Genomic DNA, 25,813 nt, shown 5'->3' with positions numbered 1-25,813 from the left:
CTTTTATAACATAGTTGATAAATCCAAAGGTGCATACTGATTTGAAGTTATGAAATCAGATTCCTTACTTCCACTTGCTCTTGTCAGATAGACACATCTTCCAACATCACTGCATGGGGACGCTGTTTTATTCACAGGGCCTGAAGCAGCATTTTATCTTCTGTCAGGGAAAAGGAGAAATTTAATTAAAGATGAACATGAAAATTAAACAGGTCATTTTTTTAAATAAATTCTCTAGCATGAGAATTGTCATACTCATTTTCTCTTCTTTCCAATTTTACGAGTCATTGTATTTAATAACTGACTAACAGTCATATATCAAAGAGTCATCCTTGTTCTGACAATCATGAGAATAAATGTAGAATTAACAGTAATGGACTCATATCAATACTGCAATTTAATTTAATTTAATAATGCACTATTACTGTATGTATCAGAGCAAATTTGGCCTTAAAATCTCTTCTCTAATCTCTTTGTTGAAGAGAGCTTAATTTCTTCAAATGTATGTACAAATATTTTTTTCTCCTTTGCAACAAATGCACAAATCATTGTGCTGCTTTCTTAATATAAAAAGATTAACAAACAGGGTCATTATGAAATATATAGACACGTTGCTTATAGAATGTTTCTGATATCTAGGTGTCTGAGAGAATGTTAATGTATACTGCAATAAGTACAACTCAACATACACATTAATATAAGTTTAAAATTAAGTTTATATATAATATATACATTTTATTTCTGTTGTCAATATCTTGGTGTATCCAGCATAGGCAGTGTCACGCTGATTTTAATGAATTCTATTCTCTGGTATAGATGTTAGTCTAAAATGAATGTTTAGAACAAAGAACTAAGATGTTAATTTGTCCCATTAATCCTCTAAAAGAAACAATTAAATGAATATGACTCAAAATCCTCTAATGGCTTTCTTAAGAGGACAACTATTCACACTTCAGCTATGAGCTGTGGATGGGGTGGAGATGGAGATGTAGTATAAATATCCCGTCTGCTGTAGAGACAAACTACAGAACGAGCCACAAGCTGGTTAAAGCAGGACTTACTGTTCACTTTCTGCAGCAGTTTCCAGTTCAGTTTCTCTTGAACAGACAAGGACAACATCCATGTAAGTAATCATCTCAGACATTGTTTGAAACTTTATTAAATTATTCATTTCTATTAGAAAGCTGACATCTAGATTTCATAGACTGTTTTGTGGATCGAGAGTTGGTTAAAAACTATTATACTGGTATGAACTTTATATAGTCAAAATTTTTGGGAACAGCCCAATGTTTCATGTAAGGATATGTCTTTTGCTGTCTAGTAATTACAGCTTAAAAAGAAACTGGAGATCTGATTTCTAAGAACAAAGAGACCCAATTTATGAATTATTAACCATCTACTGACCAATTACAGATCACACTCATGACTCTCATTTCTTTCTTTTTTGCCCAGCATGCCTTTTGTATACAACCCATACAAAAACCTCTGCAGCGTTGGCCGTTTCCCAGCCATTAAACTGCAGGAGTACAACTGGAGGAAACCAGCATACTACACACCGGTTCACACCAACCCTCGCGTTAACCCATGCACTACCCCTTATCATTACCCATATGTTAACCCTTGCACTGACCCTTGCACTACCCCTTATGCCTACCCATATGTTAACCCTTGTGTTAACCCATGCACTACTCCATATGCTACTCCTTGCGCTACTTCATATGATTATCCTTGGGGTACTTCATACGCTAATCCTTACGGTTTTGTTGCTCAATGCCATGATTATGACACAAAGGAAGTCGTCGTCAAGAATTATGTGGATGACTGTACAAGCACGCAAGTCTGTGGAGCAGAGAGTAAGAGTCTTCACATTTTCTTTATCTTTGTCCTGCAGTGTATGATGGGAAATGTGTTATTCTAACTCATAATAACTCAATGAATTATTTGTTTGATAACCAGTTACCTGTGTTCTGCTTTTATGTTTTCTCAGATGCTGTCCTCCGGGTGAGTAAAGTCGACCTTCTCAAGTGCAGGACCGGACTGAATCGTCAGGAGCATCACACACATTGTTTCCTTGATGACCATCTCATCGTCCGCAGAGGACAGAGTTTCAACATGTGGGTGGATCTGTGCCGTCCTTTCAATCCCAGTTGTGACAAGCTTCACCTGGAGCTCAAACTAGGTTAGTTTCTAAAAGATCCAAGACAACAGAGAATAAACTGTATCTACATATGTAGAGGAGGAACATGTGAGGAGCTGAACCAGCATTTCTACCATCACTGGAATCTCTTGTTGTTTTGTATGTTTAACAGGTCATATCCCATCCATCCGGGACGGCACTTATGTGATCGTTCCAATTGTGGAAGAATTCAAGAAAGACTGCTGGGGGGCAAAGATTGTGGAACGAGCCCAAAACCGAATCAAACTGTGTGTGCACTCTGTTCCGACTGCTTGTGTTGGACGATACCAGCTCAGTGTCGTGACACACTGTCCAGGAGGAAGATTCACTTTACCTTATGTTCCTGAAAATGACATTTACATGCTGTTCAACCCCTGGTGTAAAGGTACGTGTTTGATTATACTTTAATATTACAACTGAAACCTAAATATGAAAATGTAATAGAATGAGAAAAGAAAACAAATGCTTTTCCGATTAAAGTCCATTGTTCTCTTTCACAGATGACTGTGTGTACCTGAGTGATGAGGCGGAGAGAGCTGAGTATGTGCTGAATGACATGGGCAGAATCTACTACGGAACTAAGCAGCAGATTGGCTGCAAAACATGGAACTTTGGTCAAGTAAGAGCCAAGATTTCATTAATATATTACGAAAGTTCAACGATGTTCATGATATGTTAGAGACTAAGGCACCGCTATGGTTTCTAGTTTTTCCTAACCTTCCCATACTTGAGAAATAAAAGTGCACAATATAGCATGAAGGGGTTGCTTCACAATATCTAATTTTCTTCCTCTGTGATCTGTGATTCTTAGTTTGAGAAGGGAATCTTGTCTGCGTGTATGTATGTGTTGGAGAAGAGCTGTACACCTTGCTCAGGGTGGGGAAGCCCCATTAACATTTCCAGAGTGGTTTCTAACATGGTGAGTCTTCATTTCCTTCTTATCAACACCTGATTTCATTTGGAAAGCCCGACACAATAGTCAGATTTGTTCTTTTTTTTAATTCAGTATTTCTATTTCCTTATCAGGTTATTGCCAACAAAGGCAGTGGTGTGCTGGTGGGTAACTGGTCACACTGCTACGGAGATGGAACTGCTCCTACATCCTGGTGCAGCAGCAGTGCCATCCTGAAACAGTTCTACAAATGTGGAGGAACGCCAGTCAAGTATGGACAGAGCTTGGCCTTTGCTGGAGTCACCAACACACGTAAGAGTTCCTGCAGACTGGACAAGGAGAAGTTATGAGAAAGTGATTACAGATGTAATTATTTTGTTGTTCTTCTCTTTCTCGTAGTGTTGAGGTGTTTGGGTGTTCCTGCTCGTCCAGTTTCAAACTTCTGTTCTGCTCATGACACTGATGTTCATTTGTCAACTGATGTCTACTTGGATGAGAAATTTCAGCTGATCGATCACATGAACCGTGATCCAATCTGGTAAGTATCATTACCATTTATAATGTCACCAAGTGTTCCTCTGAATGTCCATGAAGTGTTTCTAGATCTTTCTTCTTCTCTTCCATGTAGGAACTACCATGTGTGGAATGAGGCCTGGATGACTCGGCCAGACCTGCCATCTGGTTTTGGAGGTTGGCAGGTGGTTGATTCCACTCCTCAACTGACCGCCAAGGGCTTCTTCCGCTGTGGTCCCACCTCTGTTGCTGCGATCCGCAGCGGGCAGGTCTTCCTGAAGCATGATGTGCCCTTCCTTTTCGCAGAAGTGCGTTATTTCCTTTAATTTACCATTGCATACAATTTACAAACAGCGATTATAACTTCTGATTCCTGTTGTGGCTCTAGGTGAACAATGATAAGGTTTACTGGCAGCGGAGATGTGACGGGACCTTTGGTGTTGTTCATATTGAGAAGGATGTAGTAGGTCACTGCATCAGTACCAAAGCTGTCGGCTCAGATCAACGTGTAGACATCACAAATTTCTACAAACACCCATATGGTAAAACCCAAAAGCATTTCACTTAAAACATCTGCTTCAGTCCTCAACACTTTGAACCATGGCTTATAGAAATGATGAAGTTTGGTGTCTCTCCTGGGATTCAATCATATGTGCATTTTACCTTGTATTTTATTGATCAGGTTCTTCTGAGAAGAGCACTGCTTTGGAAACAGCTCTTCGTCATGGCTTGAGAAGATGCACATACCCACTGCCCTGTCCTGAGGATGTTGTCTGTGAAGTCAGCCTGAAAGAGGATGGACTATGTGTGGGCAAGGATGCCTTGCTTTACATCAATCTTAAAAACAAATGCAGCTCACCTCGTAGCGTCACCCTCTACAGCCAGGCTGCAGCCACGTACTACACCGGAGTCAGGAAGACCTTCCTGAAGAGAGACCAGACATGCATCGAGCTCAAGCCCTCTGAATGTAAGAAATCATAAAGAGTTCAAAGATAAAGCTGAATGTGAGAAGTGATAAAGAGTTGCAATACATGATACCACCCAGTTGGCATTATGCAGCTTATGGGTAAAGAGACTTGTAATGAAAGCATGAGTATTCATTCAGTATTTGTCATTTTTGCTATAATAGGCAGAGCTCTGGAATGGACCCTGAGTTATGACGAGTATAAGGAACACCTGGTGGATCACACCTCACTGATGCTCAACCTCTTTGGACACGTGGCTCAGACGAAGCAGGTTCTGGCCACCCAGTACAACTTCAGACTGCGCACACCAGATCTTGTTGTCGCTGTGAGTTTAAAGTTAGAGTTTAACTGTTGAATCTTTTGATTGGTTGGAATTATTTAGTGTTAAATTGTGTCTTGTATGTGCTTCTTCTCAGCCTGTAAGTGGTGCTGTCTTGGGTCAAGAAGTGCCAGTCAAAATCACTTTCCAGAATCCACTGCCTCGTGTCCTGAAGAACTCTGTATTCCGCTTTGTGGGACTTGGACAGCAGCATGCAAGAGTTGTCAACTATGGGTAAAATTGATTTAATTGCTCCAAAAAATTATGAATAATTTTTGCATTATTCTATTTACTTTTCAATGAATTATATAAATTATGATTGCTGAACATAATGGTAAACTCAATATCTGTTGCTAAACAGTTTTTATGATTATTTAATAATAATAAAAAATTAAATATATATAGCAATATAAAATCATCTTTCTTTCTTTCACAGTGACATTGCAGGGAATGCCACAGTGTGCCTGACAGAGAAGTTTATTCCCACGTGTCACGGCCCACAGAAACTTCTGGTCTCATTGGACTCTCCTCAGCTCACTCAGGTTCATGGATTCTCCAACATTGCTGTCAAACAGCATTGTTAAACCAATCAAACAACCAAAACAGAAGAAACGTCATGGCTCCATTGAACAGAAAACGTTCACACAGAATTGATTTGCAGAGTTAGATAACAGCTGTTAGTTTCTCTTAACTTTCAGGTTGTAAACCTTAAATGTCTCACAATGCATTTAATCATGTTGTAGGACAATTGCACTAATGCTTTATGCAAGACAATATTGTCTTTTCATCTTTTCTGATTTTTTAGTAGTCTTTCTGAAATTGCCTTTTATGAGTTTGGAAGCTTATAAATGTAATTCTGAATATTAATTTACCAGTTTTTCCTCATTTGAAAACTCGAGTAATGTTATCATGGTGTTGGTTACTCTGTCCTGTGTAGCTTCAGCTTCAAATAAAATATAAAAAGAAAATCCAGCATTCTAAACTGTGTCAGTTTATGATATTGAGATTGGATCTATTAAAATGAGGCTTTATTCATCTTTTCATTTAACCTGTTAAATGTCACCCCGTCCCCTATACGGGACACCTACGTTGACTATACTATATTACAATCAAATTTAATCTAATCTTGCCAAACTATATATCGTTGGAAAGGTCTAAGACAATCAAGCGACGTTCACTTGCAGAACGCAAGCTTCTAGAGGGACTATAAGTCTGAAGTAACAAATTTAGGTAAATGGGTGCAAAGCCAGTGGTAGTTTTGTAGGCAAACATCAATGCCTTGAATTTTGTGCGAGCAGCTATTGGAAGCCAGTGCAAAATGATAAACAGAGGTGTGATGTGTATTCTTTTTGGCTCATTAAAAATTAATCTCTCTGCCGCGTTCTGAATTAATTGTAAAGGTTTGATAGAATTGGCTGGAAGACCTGCCAAGAGGGCATTGCAATGGTCCAGCCTGGACCGAACAAGAGCTTGAACAAGGAGTTGTGCAGCATGCTCCAAAAGAAAGGGTCTGATCTTCTTGATTTTGAATAAAGCAAATCTGCAGGATCGGACAGTTTTAGCAATGTGGTCTGAGAAAGTCAGCTGATCATCAATCATAACTCTAAGGCTTCTAGCAGTTTTTGAAGGAGTTATGGTTGAAGTGCCTAACTTGATGGTGAAATTGTGATGGAACGATGGGTTTGCTGGAATCACAAGCAGTTCTGTCTTGGCAAGGTTGAGTTGAAGGTGATGGTCCATCATCCAGGAAGAAATTTCTTTTAGACAAGCTGAGATGCGAATAGCTACCGTCGCATCATCAGGATGGAATGACAGGTAGAGTTGAGTGTCATCAGCATAGCAGTGGTATGAAAAGTCATGTTTCTGAATGACAGAACCTAATGATGCCATGTAGACAGAGAAGAGAAGAGGTCCAAGAACTGAGCCCTGAGGCACCCCAGTAGTTAGATGTTGAGACTTGGACACCTCACCTCTCCAAGATACTTTGAAGGACCTATCTGATAGGTAAGACTCAAACCATTGAAATGTGGATTATATGGATGCATGAGCGCATCCAGCGTACAGCAAACAAACTTGGCCCAAATGTGGCCTCAAGTGGGCACTGCCAGCTTCCTGTTGGCAATGGCATGTACCCTTTCAGCCAGAGCTGGGGCATGTGTGGCAATGACGGCACAGTGGGGATCAGGCAAACAATATGAGTACCGAGTGAGTGTGGCCCAGATCAGTCTAGTGATATGTGGTCCAAATCAGGCTATGATCTGGCAGCATACTATGTGACACATGATAAACAAGATATAATATAATAATATAATATAGATCAGTGGGAACAGTTCAAATTGCATTCATAGGAGATATGTATCTCCTTCCTCTGTACCTATTGTAACAATTAACCAGACAGCAAGCAGTTTCGGCCCAGATCAGGCCCACATCTGGCCCATGTACAATCCATGCGGGCCAGGTGTGGGCCGATACTGCATGTTGCTGTCTGGGCTATATAAGGCTCAGGTGTGGCTCAGATTTGGGGATTCTGGTTTACTTAAGGCTGAGAATTGGCACCAATAATAAAACCTGTTTTGGCCCAGTTAAGGGTGATTAAGTGGCTGAAATTCGGCCCGGTTATGGCTCATGTGTGGCCCTTGTCTTTAATCAAGTTCTGAGCCATTTCAGGGCCATCATTCTTTGTCGCACTTGGGCTTAGGGAAAAGTGATTGCTTGGTCCGGATCTGGGCCAGAAAACATTTGCTATGTGGGTCCCCACTTTTAATAAAACGTAAATTCGCCCCCCACACTTTTTTCGGGCAAGTCCTTTTGCATAGAAGTTTTCAGGGGCCAGTGTGAATATTTGGCATGCTAAATAACTGGAGCTGTTGGTGATTCACAATCGCATTGTCTGCGATGATTTCTGACTGAAAACTATATCGACAATGACCTATAGCCAAAAGACCAAGATACAGGGCAGAGGGAAGTTTGGGGAGGAGTTGTAGACCAGAATATCAGTATTTTAATAGATATCTATATGTAGAAACAAGCACAAACTTGGTTACAACAAGTTTGTGCACAACCTTTACACAAACCTTTAACTGTCATTTTGCATTATTGACACACTGTTTTCCAAATGAATATTGTTTTGTTTAAAGCGCTATATAAATAAAGGTGACTTGACTTGACAAACATTTGCTTGACCAGCTGCAACATCAGTATACCAGTTACTGCCAAATAATTTTTTTACCTCCAACTCTCTTTGCAAAACACACAATCCCTGTTCCCTGCATCTCCCTCCTGCATAATCTGTTTTTATTTTTTTCCTTGTAGCTGGTAATTAGTTCACAGACAATTGGCGGGCTATAATCTTTTAAATATTTCCAGCTCGAAAACTCTGACACACACAGGCTCTCACATTATTTCCTTATCACTTCTAGCATGTGTTGTGATGTGAAATGTAGTTTGCAGACCAGAGTTGTCGGTGATTCTTCCTATAGTGAAGTCATGCAATGTGAAACCCTCGGTCGCAACACAGCAGCAACTGAATGCGACCCAAGATAGACATGCAGTTTGAAAACAACGGTGATCCGACTATTTTGAAAATCGTGCACTTGTGAACTTGGCATTAGACCGATGGATCTCCAACCCTGCTACTGGAGAGCTACAATCCTGCATACTTCAGTTCCAACACTGCTCCAACACACCTGTCTGTAATTGGCATACACTTACGACAAGTTCACACTGCACAATTTTCAAACTAATTGGATCACCATTGATTTCACGCTGCGTGATGATCTGGGGTAGCACAGCTGCTGCTGTGTTCACATTGCACAATGGATCGGCTACAGGCAGTTTCACATTGCATGACTTCACAATATGAAAAATTGCAGACAGCACTGAACTCTGAACTACATTTCACAACACAGGAGAAGTGAGAAGGAAATAAAGCGAGAGCCCGGGTGCGTCAGACCAGAGTTCTTGAGCTGGAATTATTAATTAATTATAGCCCGCAAATTGTCTGTCCACTAATTTCCAGCTACAAGGAGAACAAGAAAAACCAATTATGCAGTAGGGTACGGTGGACCAAGGTGACATGGTCAGTTCACTTAGTTTTGTCATGGTCACGACATAATAACTCGTGGGATAATATAACTCCTGATAATATATCCTGGCCATGAGATAATGATTTGAGGGAATGTCATATTAACTCTTGGGAACATGATATGTCGTGGCCATGAGATCATTTTGTCAACGTAACAAAATCGAGATGCTATGTTGAGGGAATTACATCTATTTCTTGCGGCCGGCAGTTTAATGCGTAAACAAACCTGCGTGACTATAGAAACCTGAGATTATTAAAAATAGATAACATCTGTATTAACCTTAAACATTTAATTTTATAATTGTATATTATTATTATTGTGTTTAAATTAACTTTAAGGTTAATTTAAGGTTTGTTTACATTTAACTCTTGGCCACAAGATAAAGATGTCGTTCCCTCAACATAAGAAGTCATGGCCACGTGAAATGGATGTCGTTCCCTCAACATGGTATCTCAAAAGGAAGTCATTACCTCGACGTGCGGTAACAACATAATATCACGTTCCCACAAGTTAGTATGATATTACCTCAATATCTCTCGGCCATGATATATTATCACAGTCCCACAAGTTATGTCTTGGACACAACAAAACTAAGTAAAGCGACCATGTCTTCTTATTCTCACCAATTGTGAGAAGTTTAAGGTTTACAACCTGAAAGTTAAGAGAAACTAACAGCTGTTCTCTAACTCTGCAAATCAATTCAGTGTGAACGTTTTCTATTCAGTGGAGCCATGACGTTTCTTCTGTTTTGGTTATTTGATTGGTTTAACAATGCTGTTTGACAGCAATGTTGGAGAATCCATGAACCTGAGTGAGCTGAGGAGAGTCCAGTGAGACCAGAAGTTTCTGTGGACCGTGACACGTGGGAATAAACTTCTCTGTCAGGCACACTGTGGCATTCCCTGCAATGTCACTGTGAAAGAAAGAAAGATGATTTTATAATACTGTGTATATGGTAAAAAAATATATATTTTATTAAATAATTAGACGAAATGTTTAGCAACAGATATTGAGTTTACCATTATTTTCAGCATTCATAATTTATATAATTACTTGAACCATCAGTGTATGATTCAGACTCACTTAGCCAACAGTTTCTTTTCCATGCATCCTTTTTTATATCCATGTTGCAGTGAAATCATATAAAACAATCACTCAGAAAATATGTCCTTTCTTGCATGCACTTCGAGACGTGAGCGCCACTGACAGATTATTCACTCCTATTGGTCGTCACTCACAAAATTTGCTTCTTATTTGCAAAAGTTTAAGAATTCTCAACTTTTGTCACTTTTTTATTATTATTTGGGTCTTTTTCTCATGAGAAAACAGATGACTATTGTATTTGATTCCTCGTCTGTCATTAAAAATAGTTAAAGTAGAGCAGTTCCTTCAAGTGTAAAGATCACAAAGCCACTTCAGCTTCCTCTGTGTATGTGAGATGAAAAGGTTTAGAGTCTGAGGTTTGAGGGAGGATGTATGTTACTACCCAACATACAAACATCACTCAGAACTCACCAGAACAATAATGCTTCTTTTTTTAATTCATTGAGTACATTCTTAACTTACAGCTATGGTAGCTGGTTGATCTATTAACATAATTCAAGAAATCCCAGTTAATTTTGTACTACAGATTGCAGTCATCTGCATTGGTCAGCTAATGTGTTGTTCATCGCTGTACTCTACAAGGGTCAGTCAGTATAATCAAGAATCAAGGTAAGTCATATACATTCAAGTTAAACTGACTGGTCTAACTTCACTTTTTCCCCAGAGATATTAAAGTTTTTTATTATGATTGTATAAATGTTTTTTTTTTTTTTTTTTTTGAAGTTGTAATTTAAAGAATTATTACTGGAGTGTGTTTTACAAGAAAATACTATTTCAGTCTATGTAAAAATGCAATGTTATATCAACATGTAACTTGCCATTTCATTTTTACATTTTATTTACAAGGAAAAATGTTTTTTTATTTTTTTTTTCAGGTGTACAAAGAGCAAAGAATTGAACCTGAACAAATCTGATCTGGCCAGTTTGTGACTGCAGAACAACATGACTGAGGAGAATACAATTTACCCTTATGACTACTATGAACTGAACTATAGTGAGCCGTTGTGTAGTAAAGAGGAGGTAGTGAGAGTCGGATCCATCCTCATTCCACTCTATTTTACATTATTGGTGGTGTTGAGCTGCATTTGTAACATCCTCGTTCTGGTTTTCCTGTTGCTCTACAAAAGCCTCAGATGCCTGACCAATGTCTTCATCCTCAATTTAGCCGTGGCAGATCTTCTGTTCACTTTTGGACTTCCGTTTTGGGCCTCGTACTACATCTGGGGTTGGACATTTGGAAACGTTGGCTGTAAAGCTGTGAAGTTTCTGTTCTACCTTGGCTTTTACAGCAGCGTGTTGTTCTTGACTCTAATGACTGTTCAGCGTTACATGGCAGTGGTTCATCCTCTGTCTGACTGGGAGAGATGCAGAGGCCTTTCAGTCTCTCCTTTTATCGTTTGGATTCTGAGTGGAATTGTTGCACTGATTAGTTCACTTCAAAGCGAAGTCATGATAGAGTCTGACAACACGTACTGTGAATATGGCAGTGTTAAATGGAAATCTGGCATCGCTTATTTTCAAAATGCTTTTTTCTTCATTGCATTTGTAATCATGTGTTATTGCTATGGGAGAATGCTTCGGACAATTTCAAAATCTTTTACCAATAATGGACACAATAATGTTAAGCTCACATTTTTTTTCGTACTGATGTTTTTTATTGGTTGGGCTCCATATAATGTTATCATATTCTTAAAATCTCAGACTATCCATCCATTCATATATTGTGACGTAAGCATTAAACTCGACTATGCATATTTTGCTTGCCGAATGTTAGCCTTCTCACACTGTTGCATAAACCCAGCGATTTTAGTTTTTGTAGATGCAAGGTTCCGTAATATTTTGCAAGCAATTTCAAGGAGGTTTTGTGTATGTCTGTGAATAAAGTCTCAGAACTACAGTACCTCACTTGCTCACCAATAGATCCTCTGCAGTGAATGGGTGCCGTCAGAATGAGAGTCCAAACAGCTGATAAAAACATCACAATAATCCACACCACTCCAATCCACAAAAGCGAAAATCCATTTTTAAGAAATATGAGTCCTCATATAATATCTACAATATTACTTTGTCCAGTGAAAAAGTAATCTTGTCCGAATCAGAAGAGATGCACAAATATGTGGGCGGATTTTGATGTGAGGGGAAAACAGGGAATGGACTTTTCTCCAAATCCGTTTCTCAAACTCATCTACATTTTCAGCAAACTAAAATTTTTTGGTGACCTATTCCTTTAAAAATGTGTAAGAAAACAAAGATTGAAGAATCTGGCTGTACATGGGGTCAGATTATTAAACCGATTACAAGAACATCTGAAACGATAGACAAAATATTGAAATGCTATCTTTGTGTAAAAGCATGTTTTGATTTAAAAACACAAAAAATCAAGTCAGTTTTTAAAAGAAAATTTGTTGTGAACTTCTCAAATACTCCCACCTAAAATTACTGTAAAATAAACCATGAGAACTGAAAATTCAAGGTAGTTATGACTTTTTGTGGTCTGTGGAAGGAAGCACAGCACCATCAGTGCCCTACATAAGCAGGAAATGGAAGATTTGAGATCAGCCAACCATATTTTTTTCTGCATTTATCTTTTAAAAGGCTAATACAACAACAACAAAAAGTTTGTAGCCTATGCTGTACATGGTGTATATATATTTTTTTTTTGACTTGTTGGGCTTCTGGAAAGTATTTTAATGAACTGTACATGTACTCAATACTTGGTAGATTCTCTCTGGGGTTCAGGTCTGGTGAGTTTGCTGGCCATTCAAGCACACCAACACCATGGTCATTTAACCAACTTTTGGTTCTTTTGACAGTGTGGGCAGGTGCCAAATCCTGCTGGAAAATGAAATCAGCATCTTCAAAAAGCTGGTCAGCAGAAGGAAGCATGAAGTGCTCCAAGATTTCTTGGTAAACGGGTACAGTGAGTTTGGTTTTCAAAAAACACAATGGACCAACACCAGCAGATGACATTGCACCCCAAATCATCACAGACTGTGGAAACTTACACTGGACTTCAAGCAACTTGGGCTATGAACTTCTCCAACCTTTCTCTGGAATCTAGGATCTTGGTTTCCAAATGAAATACAAAACTTGCTCTCATCTGAAAAGATGACTTTGGACCACTGGGCAACAGTCCAGTTCTTCTCTTTAGCCCAGGTAAGACGCCTCTGATGTTGTCTGTGGTTCAGGAGTGGCTTAACAAGAGGAACACGACAACTGTAACAAATTACTTGACACATCTGTGTGTGGTGGGTCTTGATGCTTTGACCCGAGCCTCAGTCCATTCCTTGTGTAGTTCACTCAAATTCTTGAATCAATTGAGCTTGTTTGCATTGCACAACATCAGAAAGATCAGGGCCTTTCTAATTGAGCATTCTGCACAACTTCTTATCTAGGCTGGACTACTGCAATGCTCTTCTGGCTGGACTTCCATCAAACAAAATCAAACCTCTACAAATGATTCAGAATGCAGCGGCATTACTGGTCTTCAACAAACCAATCTTCAATTTGTTGAGATAGTGGGTTTTTTGTTAAATGTGAACCAAAATCATCACAATTAAAAGAACCAAAGACTTAAACTCCTTCAGTCTGTGTGCACTGAATTTATTTAATACACAAGCTTCACAATTTGAGTTGAATTACTGAATGAACTTTTCCACAACATTCTAATTTGAAATGCACCTGTACATGATTTGAAAATCATTTTCTTCATCTATTTAATGAATGTCCCTGCTGTTGATGTTAATTTTGAAACTTGATTTTAAAGTTGCAAGGGCAGTTTTACTCATTAACATGAAAAGGAAGCAAATCATGTGTATTATTATGTAAACCAGCAGTTTCTAAACTCCCATTAACTGGCAACTACCTTAAAATGTTACTAAGGAATTGCCACAACACTTTAAAGAACAACTGCCTTCATTGTGAGAGCAATACTTTCAATTTCACATTTGTCAAAGAAAAGAGAAATGGCTGAGTTTTGAAGTAGGTCCCTTTAACCCTCCCACTGATCATTGAAAACACTCAAATATCCCTCTCAAAACATCCACATCACTCAATAGTAGCCTCAATTTGCTGTGCCGTTTTCTAGCAATTTGTTCAAGATTGCCAGAAGTACTACTTTTAGAACTAAAAAAAAATTAAGGTAAGAATATTCTCGCTCATTATTTTATTAGTGAATATTTTTTTTAAATATCTAATTTTAATCAAATTTAATAATAAATTCTAATAACAAAATTAATGTGATTATATAGAGAACATCATGACTGAAGACTATACATCTATAGAACCAGAAGACCAACTTTGTCACAAAGAAGAGGTGGTCAAAATTGGATCCATTGTTATTCCAGTTTATTTCGCTTTGCTGGTTGTGTTTAGTTGCATTGGTAACCTGCTGGTTCTGGTCATCCTGGTGCTGTATGAGAAGTTTAGATTGCTTATCAACATCCTGATCCTCAATTTAGCCGTGGCAGATCTGCTTTTCACTTTTGGACTTCCGTTTTGGGCCTCGTACTACATCTGGGGTTGGACATTTGGAGAGGTTGGCTGTAAAGCTGTGAAGTTTCTGTTCTACCTCGGCTTTTACAGCAGCGTGTTGTTCTTGACTGTAATGACCGTTCAGCGTTACATGGCAGTGGTTCATCCTCTGTCTGACTGGGAGAGATGCAGAGGCTTTTCAGTTGCTCCTTTTATCGTTTGGATCCTGAGTGGAACAGCTGCACTCTTAATCTCCTTTCATAGCCAAGTCTTAGAACATGAAGGGGTTCTTTACTGTGAATTTGACAGTATTCCAGTGAAGCATGCTGCTGTTTATTTACAAAATGTTTTCTTCTTGATTGCATTTTGCATCATGGGATTTTGTCAAGTCAGAATGTTCCAGAGAATCACACAATCCCGAACAAAGCGGCGACATAAGTCTATCAAACTAATATTCTCCATCGGGCTGGTATTCTTCATCGGTTGGGCTCCATACAACATTGTTATGTTCTTGAGAATTCAGCAGGATAATGGTCTGTCTTCGTTCATGGACTGTAATGTATCCATTCGTCTTGATTATGCATTTTACGCCTGCCGACTGCTGGCTTTTTCACCTTGTTGCTTAAACCCAGTGCTTTATGCTCTAATTGGAGAAAAATTTCAGAAACATTTAAAGACAATATTGAAGAAAATGTGTTAAAAAAATAAAGCAATTCTGATCTATACTGAGAAGAATTTCCTGTTGTTGTTTTGGTGTGTTTGTTAACTGCAGCACAAAGCATAACATACCACACAAAGTTTGGGTTGTCTTTTTTTTTTATACTGTATGTAGCAAGTATGCATTAAATTAATCAAATGTGACAGTAAAAACATTTATGGTGTTACAATAACATTTATTATGTTATTTCTATTTTTAATAAATGCTGTTCTTCCCAAAATTAAAAGTATTTGGGGGGGGGGGGGGGGTTCTGATGAGCCAGAACAGGACTAATGATGTATTAAGTTATTTAGGTTTGTAGCAATCATTTGTATTGTAATTACTCTTTCTAGGATATGTTGGTCTTTTATATCACCATTCTCCTTTTTATGCTCATTCTCATGCTTCATTTTACATATTGCACAGATTGTTCTTTGTTTGTTTTCTTGTCTGCAACAAAAACAATAAAAAGAATATTTAAAAATAAATGTTCAAATAGAAAACAGTTATTTTAAATAGTAATATATCACAATATTGCGGTTTTTCCTTAATTTTTTATCAAATCAATTCAGCATTGGAGAGACTTTTTTCATAACGTTAAAACGCATTCCAACCTCACAAATCTCCATAATTAGAAAAAAACAAAAAGACATAATTTAGTTCATTACATGACCTAAATTAAATTTTCCACATTAAATAAAAGCTTCTTCATGTCAGCCTTGGCACATATGAACCACTCCTGAATCTAAACATAAAATCATTCTACATGCAAAAGTTTAATCTGTGGCAGGAAAATAAAATAAATAAATAAAAATAATTCACAACCACAGCAGTAACTTAATTTGACATGCACAAAGCAGCCATAGTCATTTCCAGATCAAATGTTTATTGATTTTCATCATTTGTACATGCATATTGATAGACTTGGTTGGGAGAAAACGCTTCAGTTTTTTAAAGTGCTTGTTTTAAATAAGTCTTTACTGAGAAATCTGTCCCTGACTTCTCAGGTGTGCTTGATTTAAACCTTCACCCAGCCTCTTATGAACAGATTTTGTGCAGCATTTGTCTCTATTTTTTTAGTGTTTGCATATCAAAATGTAAATTTTTTTAGTTTCAAGGTATTTAATTGATCCCTGCTCTTTTTTTTTTTTTTTTGCTTGGTGTCCACTGAGAATCCACTGATGTAGATTACATTAAAAACAAACTGAGATAGTCTTATGTTGTTTACAAGATAAACTGCTTTATGATGTGTCCTATAGGATACTTGGTTTTCCAAAAGCCCTATTAAATATTAACGGCTGTGTCTCTTATAGGGCTTGGATGAAAACAGCTACATGATGCAGCAGGACTCACAGCATGAACTACAAGGTTATTGATGAACAGGGTTTTTCAAAAACAAACAGCCCTTTAACAAATCCTCAAAACTTCATTTCATCTGATAAGGCAAAGGAAAGACGTAGCAGCATTTAAATTTGAGAAGATTCTGCTTATTTTTTTTATTACATTATGATTACTTTTGAAAGTGCTTAAACAATTAGGTTGCATGGGTTCCATCACTGAAATAGACATTACATTTCATAAATGTCTATAGTTCAAGTTGCTTTGGGATGTCTGTGATTAAAGCTACACGAAACAACAGCAGCATGAATCTCACAAAAACACATCCAAGTTACATTTCAAGCCAAAATCTAGAGGGGGAAAAACATTTTAAAATTGTTTTAATTTCAATCAGCATTAATTATGGGCAGAAGAAATATCATGTATAAAGACCTCACACTTTACACAATATATAATTTTTTCCCTACAATTACTGTTATGAGAAATTGATGGGTGTGCCTAATTTTAACATTGATTTAACACTGAAAGAAAATACCTTTTCCTTTTAATTTTGAGTTAAATATATCATGGATATGTTGCGGAGTACATTCAATTCACCCAATTATGTCAGAAAAAAACTATACAATTTTAGGCCAAGAGTTTTACTTCACTTGGATTGCGCAGACAGTCGTACATTGGGACGGAATGAGATGGTCTTAGCAAACCATAGCAAAATTCATAATTCAAGAGACAAAAATCTATTCAAGCTTTGCAAAGTGGGAAGAAAATATGTTCTCTTCATTTGAACAATAATTATAAAACTAAGCAAAGAGTTCAGCCACTCGATTGCTGGCAAAACGCGAGCAAAACTACAAGGTTTTTCCATAAATCTATGCAAACACAACAAACATCATTCTCTTGTCACACATTCCTTATGGCTAGCACTTCACCGGAGCTTCCACCACAGCGACGACACTTTTCTTCAAGTATTAGACGTGACTTTAGTCACCACGACGGTGGTCCCCCCCAAAAAAAACAGAAGATGTGGTTCCTAAGGTGCACCACTTCAGTTTGAGGAGACAGGAGCCGATTACAGGAAGTAGAAGCCAAGAGAGATTAATTTCGTAATTTCTCTTGCTATTTTAGGCATCTAAGTGTCAGTTGAAAGGAAGTACAGTGAGGTTTTCGGGTTTCTTTCAGTCCTGTGTTGCAGGTTGCACTTCCTTCCTTATAAATGTTTAAACATCTAAATAAGATAAAAGGGCCATCGCATGTCACCCCAAATCCATGTTGTGTCCAGGCTGACTGACTGACCTGAACTCTACAGTGCTGGGTTTTCCTCCACTCCGCTCACATCATGCATGCTGCCGTTCTCTCTGAAAGCCAACAAGGGAACCTTTCTCCTCTCCTCCTCTTCATTTTCCACCTCCTCTCCGTCTCCATCTTGACGGGACAGTTTGGACCCCGTGGGAACGTCTATGACTTCCTCGAAGGCCTCTGTGACAGTGCCGTTTTCTCTGAGCAGGGCAGTCACACTTGAAGTGAACAAAGGTGTCAGAGATTACAAATTGTTTGTACATCAAGTCTGAGGTTCTCTGATTAAGCAAACTGTTGGATTAAATGCTTCCACTTTTATTCTCATCTGGGATAAAAGTTTCCACTAAATTAATACATTTAAATATAAATTGTGCTCATACTGTCCGTAAACATTATATAAAGAAAAAAAAAAGGTTGGAGTTCCTCCTATCACCAGTAGAGGGCAGGAGAGATTAATTCACTGCATTACAGTATACTGATCCATTTAGTAGACAATTATCTAAAATGATCAAGTTAACTACATGGTCGAACAGTAACAGTACTCTGGTCTCACCTGTGACCTGATGTGGGCAGTTTGGGTGTAATGAAGCTGGTCCCCATGTGTCCGTTGCTGTCACTGCGTATGGTCTCAGAGATCTCTGGAGCCTGAGGGGCCGACACGCTTACTGAAGGGCTGCTGGACACTGAACTCGCTAAGAGAGACCAAGAGAGAGGGAGGTTAGTGGTGTTAGATTAATGACAGGCATCATAAAGCGCAAAAATGTCTCAAATATCATCTCAGAGTGAGGAAACTGCTGCACATAAATGTAAAAATCACAAGTCACCTGAATTCTGTCCGCTCTGCTGGCTTCCCTCGCCATTTCTCTGTGGGGTGGTTTTCTTTAAAACAGAAAGAGAATAAACAGAGTGTGTGTGTGTGTGTGTGTGTGTGTGTGTGTTAGTGAAAGTCAGCTCTTTAAATTACAGCCTGAAAAGAAGATGGCAATTGCTCACAAATACTACACCTTACCTGATCAGATCGGCGTGTGCGTTTCATAATTTCCTCAAGGCGCTGTGACAGACAAGAATAAGCTCAGATGACACTAAAAGCCTGTAATTACCTTAAAACAGTGCCAATGAAATGAACTCCGCTTACTTTCTTCCTCTCCATTCTCTCCGCCTCCTCTTTCTGGAAGTGTTTCTCTCTCTCTAGACGCAGACGCTCTGCCTCTTCTCTCTGACGGGCCTCCTCTTCCTCTTTCTAAGCATACAAAGAGACAAAAAATACACTTGGATAAATCTTTTTATAAAATGTAATAAAGAAATCTGAATTGTATAAAATGATGAAGAAATCTGCTTGCGTTTACTTTAGGGCTGCGAATCTTATTATGTTATTGAGATTAATGCTATGCACACATATTACAAAAAGTGGCTTTAGAAAGTGCCAGCATGTTATTTGTTGTATTTGTATTATCATTAACCATGAGCCTATCGCTGGCCTACAGTATACATAGTATGCAATATTTATGTATTTTATATCGAGACATTATAATGAGAGGTAAATTACATACATAAACACTATTTTTATAATGTTTGTAGTTGGTAAGATTGTAAAAAAATTTTTACAAGTCTCCTCTTCTCATCATGGCTGCGCTGATTTAAAATAAAAAACACAGTAATATTGTAAAATAATATTACAAATTGAAATAAATATATTTTATCATTACTCTAGTTGTCAATGTCACACGATCCTTCTGCTGAAGAAACATTTCAGATCATTGTTGAAAACTTTATATTTTTGTGGAAACCGTGATAAATTTTCGTCAGGATTCTTTGATGAACAGAAAGTATAAAAGAACAGCCAAAAGAACTTTAAGTCGCTTCAGAAAAAAGTAGCTGCTAAAATGCAACAGCATTATCTTTTGAAAGACTTGAGATAGAGATCCGAGATCGAAATCTTTTGTACCACTATAAATTATAGCATTATAAAGCTTTATTTCATCCTTGTTAAATAAAAGAATGAATTACTTTTTATGAATTGAAAAGTCTGAACAGGAGTGTATATCAATTAATCAATTCTGCCAAATTCAAGTAAATGTTGAATTAACCATAACAATATCATGAAATTTATCATGATTTTTATCATCTATTTAGAGCCCTAATGTTAACAGTGTTATCTTTCTGAAGCGTGCAGTGATTGCAGAGCGTTTAACGATCTGTCTGGATCTGATCTGTCGTGTTTTTGAGTGTACCTGTCTCTGCAGGCGCTCCGCTTCCTCTTTCTCCTTCTGAGCTTTCTCCTCCTCTAAACGCTTTGCCTCCTCCTCCTCTTGTCTCTTCTTCTCTTCGGCCTGCCGCTGTGCCTCCTCCTCTCTCTTTGCTCGTTCCTCTGCCTTCCTGCGGGCAATTTCCTCCCTGCTACGCCTGTATGCACACAGGTACATAATGATTTCAAGATTTCTTTCAAAATAAATACGTTTGGTGCTTTGTCTGGCTAGATGAAAATCTCTCAAACACACCTTTCAGCCTCTTCCTGCAGTCTTTTCTCCTCTTCTTCTCTCTCTCTCTGTTCTCTGGCCTGCCGTCGTTTCTCAGCCAGCAGTCGTGATGCCTCCTCAGGATCTGTTGTGCCTGCAGAGGGCCGTGTAGTTGGAGAACTTCCTGAACTTTCTACAAAGACAAAAAGAGGCACGGGAGTAGAATAAATGACGCTAGTTTAACTGAACTCGATGGTTGATAGTGGCTGTGCAGTATTACAGACCAGGAGATGGTTCTGATTTAGTTGTAGGAGCCTCTGGTTTAACTTTAGGAGGTTCAACATCGTCTTTTTTGGCCCCCTCTCCTTCTGGGGTAACTCTCGGGCTCTCTGATGTCACTCTGTTGGGCCTGAGATTGCCTGGTGAAGAGGATGGGTTACTGGGAGACAGAGGAATTGATGTTGGAGGAGGAGACCTGGACTTTTTCAGGTTAGGTGTCTTCTGAAGAGGTTTAGTAGAGCCCCTGAGAAACAGATAACAACAACAATAATGAATCAGTGAGTAAAAGTAGTTTATAAAAATATTTATTTGAATACCAGTTTCAAACTTCTATTTTAGTTACAGACATTCTCTATTCTACTCTATCTTGTTACTATATATTTTAGTTTAAGTTTTAGTAAATATATTTAAGAAGCTAATTTCTAGAATTCTATACCAAGAACAAAGAGGAGTTCTAGCATCACGGGAAGATTGAGAAATAAATAAATGTACATTTATTTTGTTATTATTTAATATACGTAACATATTATTTTAAATATAAAATTAGTTTATAAATTTTTCATTCTGTGCAATAAAATTCTAATACTACTACTAATATGTGTATCTAGGGATGTCAAATTTCGATTATTTCCATGATCGATCGTCATTTAAATTAACGATCAATTAATCGATTAATCGTTAACCATAATACTGCAAAATGCGTCTATTGTAGGCACGCAGTCAGCGGTATGACAGGATGTGCAAAAGCCACACACACACACAAAACGCTTTCTCACTTGAATTAAAGAGGTTTTAGTCTGAATAAAATGCTAGTAGCAGGATTATAAAATGAATAGATGCGATTATGATCATTTGATAAAATGAAGAGAGCCATACTTTTGAGGTCATTTTACTTTGTTGACAGTTTCCAATCCCGCACGGAGAACGCTGAACGCGCATCTTTAAATGGTTTTGTGGTGCTCGTTGTTGTATTTTAAAGCACAATTGCAATGTTTTCAACTGACATTATTGTATAAAATTATCCGAAATGTGGAGCGCGTGTGACTGCGCTGCACATTAAGTGAACTACATCGGCGCTGCTGCACCAAAACACAGTTGCTCACATTAATTTGATCCTGCTGGATTCTGTCCTAGAAAATGTCAGATTTTTAAAAATCCGGCATACAGCGCATTAGATCGTGACAGTGCATGCGTGCAGACGAGGATGAGCGAGCGCGGCTTTGGCTAGATTTATTTGGAGGTTATTGCTCATGTCTCATTCGGCACAAATCGAAATGTTTCCATATTCGCAATGTATTTGAATGTTAAACTATTATTTATAATGTAAACTAGGCTTGTACTTAACACGCATTCGCATATAGACGGAAAAGATGATCCTCTTCATATGAGCAAAAACGTCCTTGGCATAACAGCAGAGTGGACCGGTATACTACGGTCTATTTAAACTGAATGCTCCAGGAATGTGTCGGTCACAGCGCCTATTAATCGCTGTTTTGAATCCAGCAATTATTTATTTAGAAATGATAAGATCTGATTATGACAAGTGTGATATAAAAGCTTTGTTTATTAGAGGAATAATAGGTTAACTGGAAAATGTTAGATCGCGACCATGCTTTTGGACCACATAGTCTTCATTTACGCGGCTTTGTTCTGGTTTGCCGGTTGGTCACGAATTTCCACAAATTCAGTATATTTAGGCATTGTTTCTTTTCCTAAATCTTCATAGTCTAACCCTCTAATTTCCCAGGTTTATTTTATTATCTTTCGCTTTTAATAACTGTTTTCGCATCTCTTACTGTGGTAAACATGGGAAGGGAAATTAAAGATTTCATGAATTAAGAATTCGTTCGATTTATTAATTTGTTCCCTTATTTCACTTAAATCATGGGTTATTTAGGGAACAAAATTAATGAAACATGGACAATTGCCACATTAATAATTCGTAGGAATGAATTAACAAGTTGTAGGAATGAATAGACTACCTGTCCTGTCACTGTGTCCCGCAGCCCTGCAAAGCGCACGATATAAAACAGTTATCTGATGAAATGATTAGTAACTACATTTCTATTGCATTTAATGTTGAAGAACTTTTATGTTGTTTCTATTTTAATGTACTTTAAAGTTTAAATCACATTAAAAGCTTAATTTGTACATTGTGAATGAATGATGATGCTTTTATATATCGTCACCGTCACTCACAGCCGCTCGCACGTGTTGAGTGTGCATGAGCCGCACGCAGCCCAACATTGAATCGGTTAACCGACCATCGATAGCCTTAATCGATTGCATCTCTTATCGACAATTAATCGATCATCGATTAATCGTTGACATCCCTATGTGTATCTAATATGTAATATTATTAGTATACAATTATAATAGAATATTATAACATTAAGAATTGTAATATTTGAAATATTTATGTATTTAAAAAAATATATATTGTAAAAAAATTATTTAATTTTTGTTCCAAAATTGAATTGTTTTATTTTATGAACATTTCTATGTTATGGTCATATATTTTAGCTTCTTTTAGTACTAATATATATATATATATATATATATATATATATATATATATATATATATATATATATATAGTGATTATATTAAGAATATATTGTGATTCTAATTATGAAATCGAAAAATAAAAAATGCAGTAAATGAGAAAATATGAAATAATTCTGAAGTTAAGATGACATAACAGGAAAATCAATGATTATGCAAATGTACATTTATTATATTTATTTTTGTTTCAAGCCCATGTGTAGTTTATAAATATATAACTCTGTTGATTGTGAAATATATTTTTATTCTTCACAGTCTTGTTTTAATCTTAAATTGCCATTTCTACCTGGTGGGGGAAGGATTGGTGACCCTGCAGCGATGACCGGCAGGTGAAGGAGATCTCTTGGGTGTGAACAGGCTCAGACTGCTAGTGGGATATGACAGGTTACTCCACGACTTTCTCACATTGTCTTTATCCTTCCTGTCAATCTGACCAATGAAACACACAAAATACCGTCTTTGAGAGACACCTACGGTACTTCCATACTACATTAAGCAAAGATCAACACACTACAATTGGCCTACATAGATTCGTAAGGAAGCTTAAGCACAGACACAAACAAATTAAGCACATAATCCCTGTACAACAATAATAAATCTTGTGCGTGTTGCTTACCGGGAGAATCTGGGTGGTCTTTCTGCGAGTGCTGCTATCTGGAGGGATATACCCTGCTCTGACTGGTCTCTCAAAAGTAAAGCCTGCTTTGATTGGTCGCTCAGCGCTGCGTGACTGGATGGACTTGAAGGACATGGAGCTCACTGGGTGACAGGAGGCTGAGCGAGGACAAACGTGGGTCACTGTACCGCAGGCAAGTTTAACCAAACGACCAGGGAGTATCACGGGGAGAAATAAATTGATTCAATATGGACAAGAGGAGTAACGGAGTGAGGAAGGTGTGCAGAAAAAAAAGGTTAATAAGGGGGGATGAAATAGTGGAAAGAGAAGAAAAAGAAAATGTGTATTATTATCTGTAAGAAGGACAATCTGAAAGCATGTTCAGAATGATATACTGCAATACTTTTTTTTTTTTTTTTGCATTATGATGTTCACTGTGCTCATTGGGTAAATTTACTTGTATGCAAGGAAGTGAATTTGCCAAAAAGTAAATTATAAACCCAGTGGCATATTATATACCATGATGTGTTTGAAATTTCTAGGGTGACAACGGAATTAGAAATAATAAAAAATAGATTTTACTATGCTTTTAACTGATTTCATTAGATTGAAGTTGCAATAAAAAAGGAAAACATTATTTTTAATTCAGAGACAAATATAGGACTTACTACATTAAAAATTTAAAGTAATGAGGTCAACGACAACGTAGCATACTTATTGTGTGTAATATATATTTGTATTGCAAAGTCTTTCAAATGTTTATAAAAACAGCAGGCAGTAAATAGTACGGCACAGTATGCAATAAACAGTGCGGTAGTATTTCATTCTCTACAACACAGACACTTTAATTCCTCATGAGTCAATGATGATGCTTTTGCCCATGATAGAATTTAATTAGTTGATAAAAGCATCTCCATACAGAAGAAAAAAAAACACCAAACGATTAGCAGGAAACAGCCACATATAAATAGACACAAGCTATTGAGAGATTAGCATCAGGTCCATTTGTGCACACAGACGCACACATCAGTTTAAGATGAAGTTGGCAGTAACTGGGCAAGGCTGTCACTAAAAGAAAAGTCTGTCTGTAAATGGTGTTTTGTTTTAGCACAAGGGCCTTGCCAGAAACAGCCCTCACTGTTCTACAATACTCTCATACCCCTCTTTCTCTGCTCTCTATCTTTGTACATGCGTGTTCGCAATAAAATGTCCTGAAGATCAGCTATTGTATAAGTTCCGGTTGCAAACAGAGTTAAAACTACTTTGAAACTGCAGTCTATGTGGCATAATAACAATAAGATGTTTCAGCTTAACATTTAACAAGTTGAAGCACCAACACAAGTTATAACATACATATTTTAAATAGCTGGTAAAGGCACCAAGAATTGTAAGTTTATATCTCACAATTTTGTCTTTTTGTCCCAGAAATATGAGAAAAAGTGTCAGAATTGTGAGATAAAGTTAGAATTTACCTTTTTTAATTTAAGCAATTACCTGCTTCTCCAGACAAAGACATGGCGCTGCGACTCCTGGCCAGGTAGGATTGTGTTGGTGTCTGTAGTCGATTGATCATTGTATTCTCCCATGGGGTAAGAGGCATGCGACGCGTACCTGGAAAAGCACACATATGCAAATTCTCTCTTATAAACTGTCACTGTCATTAAAAGTAAATATTTGGTTGTTGAGGGACAAAGTGCTAAATAAGCAGCTTGCACATGCAGTAGAGCAACTGAAAAAGATGCATCACATCCATTAATAACATCATTTGCCTAGAAAAGGTATCAGCTGAATCATGCATGGTTTATGTAGAGTTCTGTGTTAAGCAAGACCAACCATGGTAATACAGGATTTCTTACCCTAAACATAATCATTAGTGGAAAAACAACATGAAGCCAATTTAAAGGCACAGTTCACCCAAAAAACGAAAAATAGCCTAAAGTTTACTCACCTTCTGGCCATTCATGATTTAGATGGATTTGTTTCTTACTCCGAAGAGAAGACTTATTTTAATAAGTCACCTTATGAAAACAACTTCTTGA

The 25,813-nt window shown here is 37.6% G+C and overlaps 4 protein-coding genes across 11 annotated transcripts in view; 3 read left to right on the top strand and 1 right to left on the bottom strand.

The window, feature by feature from the left end:
• Positions 1–1,037: 1,037 nt before the first annotated feature.
• Positions 1,038–5,510, top strand: LOC127944962 (protein-glutamine gamma-glutamyltransferase K-like). The gene is made up of 14 exons (XM_052541405.1): positions 1,038–1,123; positions 1,453–1,853; positions 1,988–2,179; positions 2,310–2,561; positions 2,677–2,795; positions 2,988–3,095; positions 3,203–3,380; positions 3,468–3,606; positions 3,697–3,889; positions 3,970–4,123; positions 4,264–4,548; positions 4,711–4,871; positions 4,963–5,099; positions 5,302–5,510. The coding sequence occupies exons 2-14, from the start codon at positions 1,454–1,456 to the stop codon at positions 5,447–5,449; spliced, it is 2,466 nt and encodes an 821-aa protein (XP_052397365.1). The 5' UTR covers positions 1,038–1,123; position 1,453; the 3' UTR covers positions 5,450–5,510.
• Positions 5,511–10,996: 5,486 nt separating this feature from the next.
• Positions 10,997–11,932, top strand: LOC127944345 (chemokine XC receptor 1-like). Its single transcript, XM_052540223.1, has one exon. The coding sequence runs from the start codon at positions 10,997–10,999 to the stop codon at positions 11,930–11,932; it is 936 nt and encodes a 311-aa protein (XP_052396183.1).
• A 1,709-nt stretch (positions 11,933–13,641) lies between these two features.
• The window catches only part of LOC127944936 (ensconsin), a 37,353-nt gene continuing 25,181 nt past the window's right edge, over positions 13,642–25,813 (bottom strand). For 4 of the 8 annotated variants that reach the window (XM_052541368.1, XM_052541371.1, XM_052541364.1 and 1 more), the window contains 11 exons: positions 25,269–25,385; positions 23,775–23,956; positions 23,445–23,587; positions 20,599–20,837; positions 20,357–20,507; positions 20,090–20,261; positions 18,994–19,098; positions 18,868–18,909; positions 18,683–18,737; positions 18,412–18,550; positions 16,690–18,076 (listed from right to left, as the gene is read on the bottom strand). In XM_052541368.1, coding sequence (XP_052397328.1) covers positions 17,863–18,076; positions 18,412–18,550; positions 18,683–18,737; positions 18,868–18,909; positions 18,994–19,098; positions 20,090–20,261; positions 20,357–20,507; positions 20,599–20,837; positions 23,445–23,587; positions 23,775–23,956; positions 25,269–25,385 — 1,559 coding nt within the window. In that variant the 3' untranslated portion in view covers positions 16,690–17,862. Of the gene's footprint in view, positions 15,171–16,689; positions 18,077–18,411; positions 18,551–18,682; positions 18,738–18,867; positions 18,910–18,993; positions 19,099–20,089; positions 20,262–20,356; positions 20,508–20,598; positions 20,838–23,444; positions 23,588–23,774; positions 23,957–25,268; positions 25,386–25,813 lie in introns of those variants that run through there. The other 4 variants (XM_052541372.1, XM_052541365.1, XM_052541366.1 and 1 more) reach the window with 2 other exon arrangements.
• LOC127944946 (chemokine XC receptor 1-like) lies at positions 14,313–15,409 on the top strand. Its single transcript, XM_052541393.1, has one exon. The coding sequence runs from the start codon at positions 14,313–14,315 to the stop codon at positions 15,225–15,227; it is 915 nt and encodes a 304-aa protein (XP_052397353.1). The 3' UTR covers positions 15,228–15,409.

This window comes from Carassius gibelio, chromosome A23 (genome assembly GCF_023724105.1).
Source record: "Carassius gibelio isolate Cgi1373 ecotype wild population from Czech Republic chromosome A23, carGib1.2-hapl.c, whole genome shotgun sequence".
In the NCBI taxonomy this organism is placed as follows: Eukaryota; Metazoa; Chordata; class Actinopteri; order Cypriniformes; family Cyprinidae; genus Carassius; species Carassius gibelio.
This window is presented reverse-complemented; position numbering and strand designations above follow the sequence as displayed.

Excerpts from the sequence above, each read along its gene's own strand:
- LOC127944946 (XM_052541393.1), top strand. The coding sequence starts at position 14,313 with ATGACTGAAGACTATACATCTATAGAACCAGAAGACCAACTTTGTCAC.
- LOC127944962 (XM_052541405.1), top strand. The coding sequence starts at position 1,454 with ATGCCTTTTGTATACAACCCATACAAAAACCTCTGCAGCGTTGGCCGT. Across the intron at positions 2,562-2,676 it reads GTTCAACCCCTGGTGTAAAG|ATGACTGTGTGTACCTGAGT; the intron begins GTACGTGTTTGA and ends TCTCTTTCACAG. Across the intron at positions 4,872-4,962 it reads CACCAGATCTTGTTGTCGCT|CCTGTAAGTGGTGCTGTCTT; the intron begins GTGAGTTTAAAG and ends GCTTCTTCTCAG.
- LOC127944345 (XM_052540223.1), top strand. The coding sequence starts at position 10,997 with ATGACTGAGGAGAATACAATTTACCCTTATGACTACTATGAACTGAAC.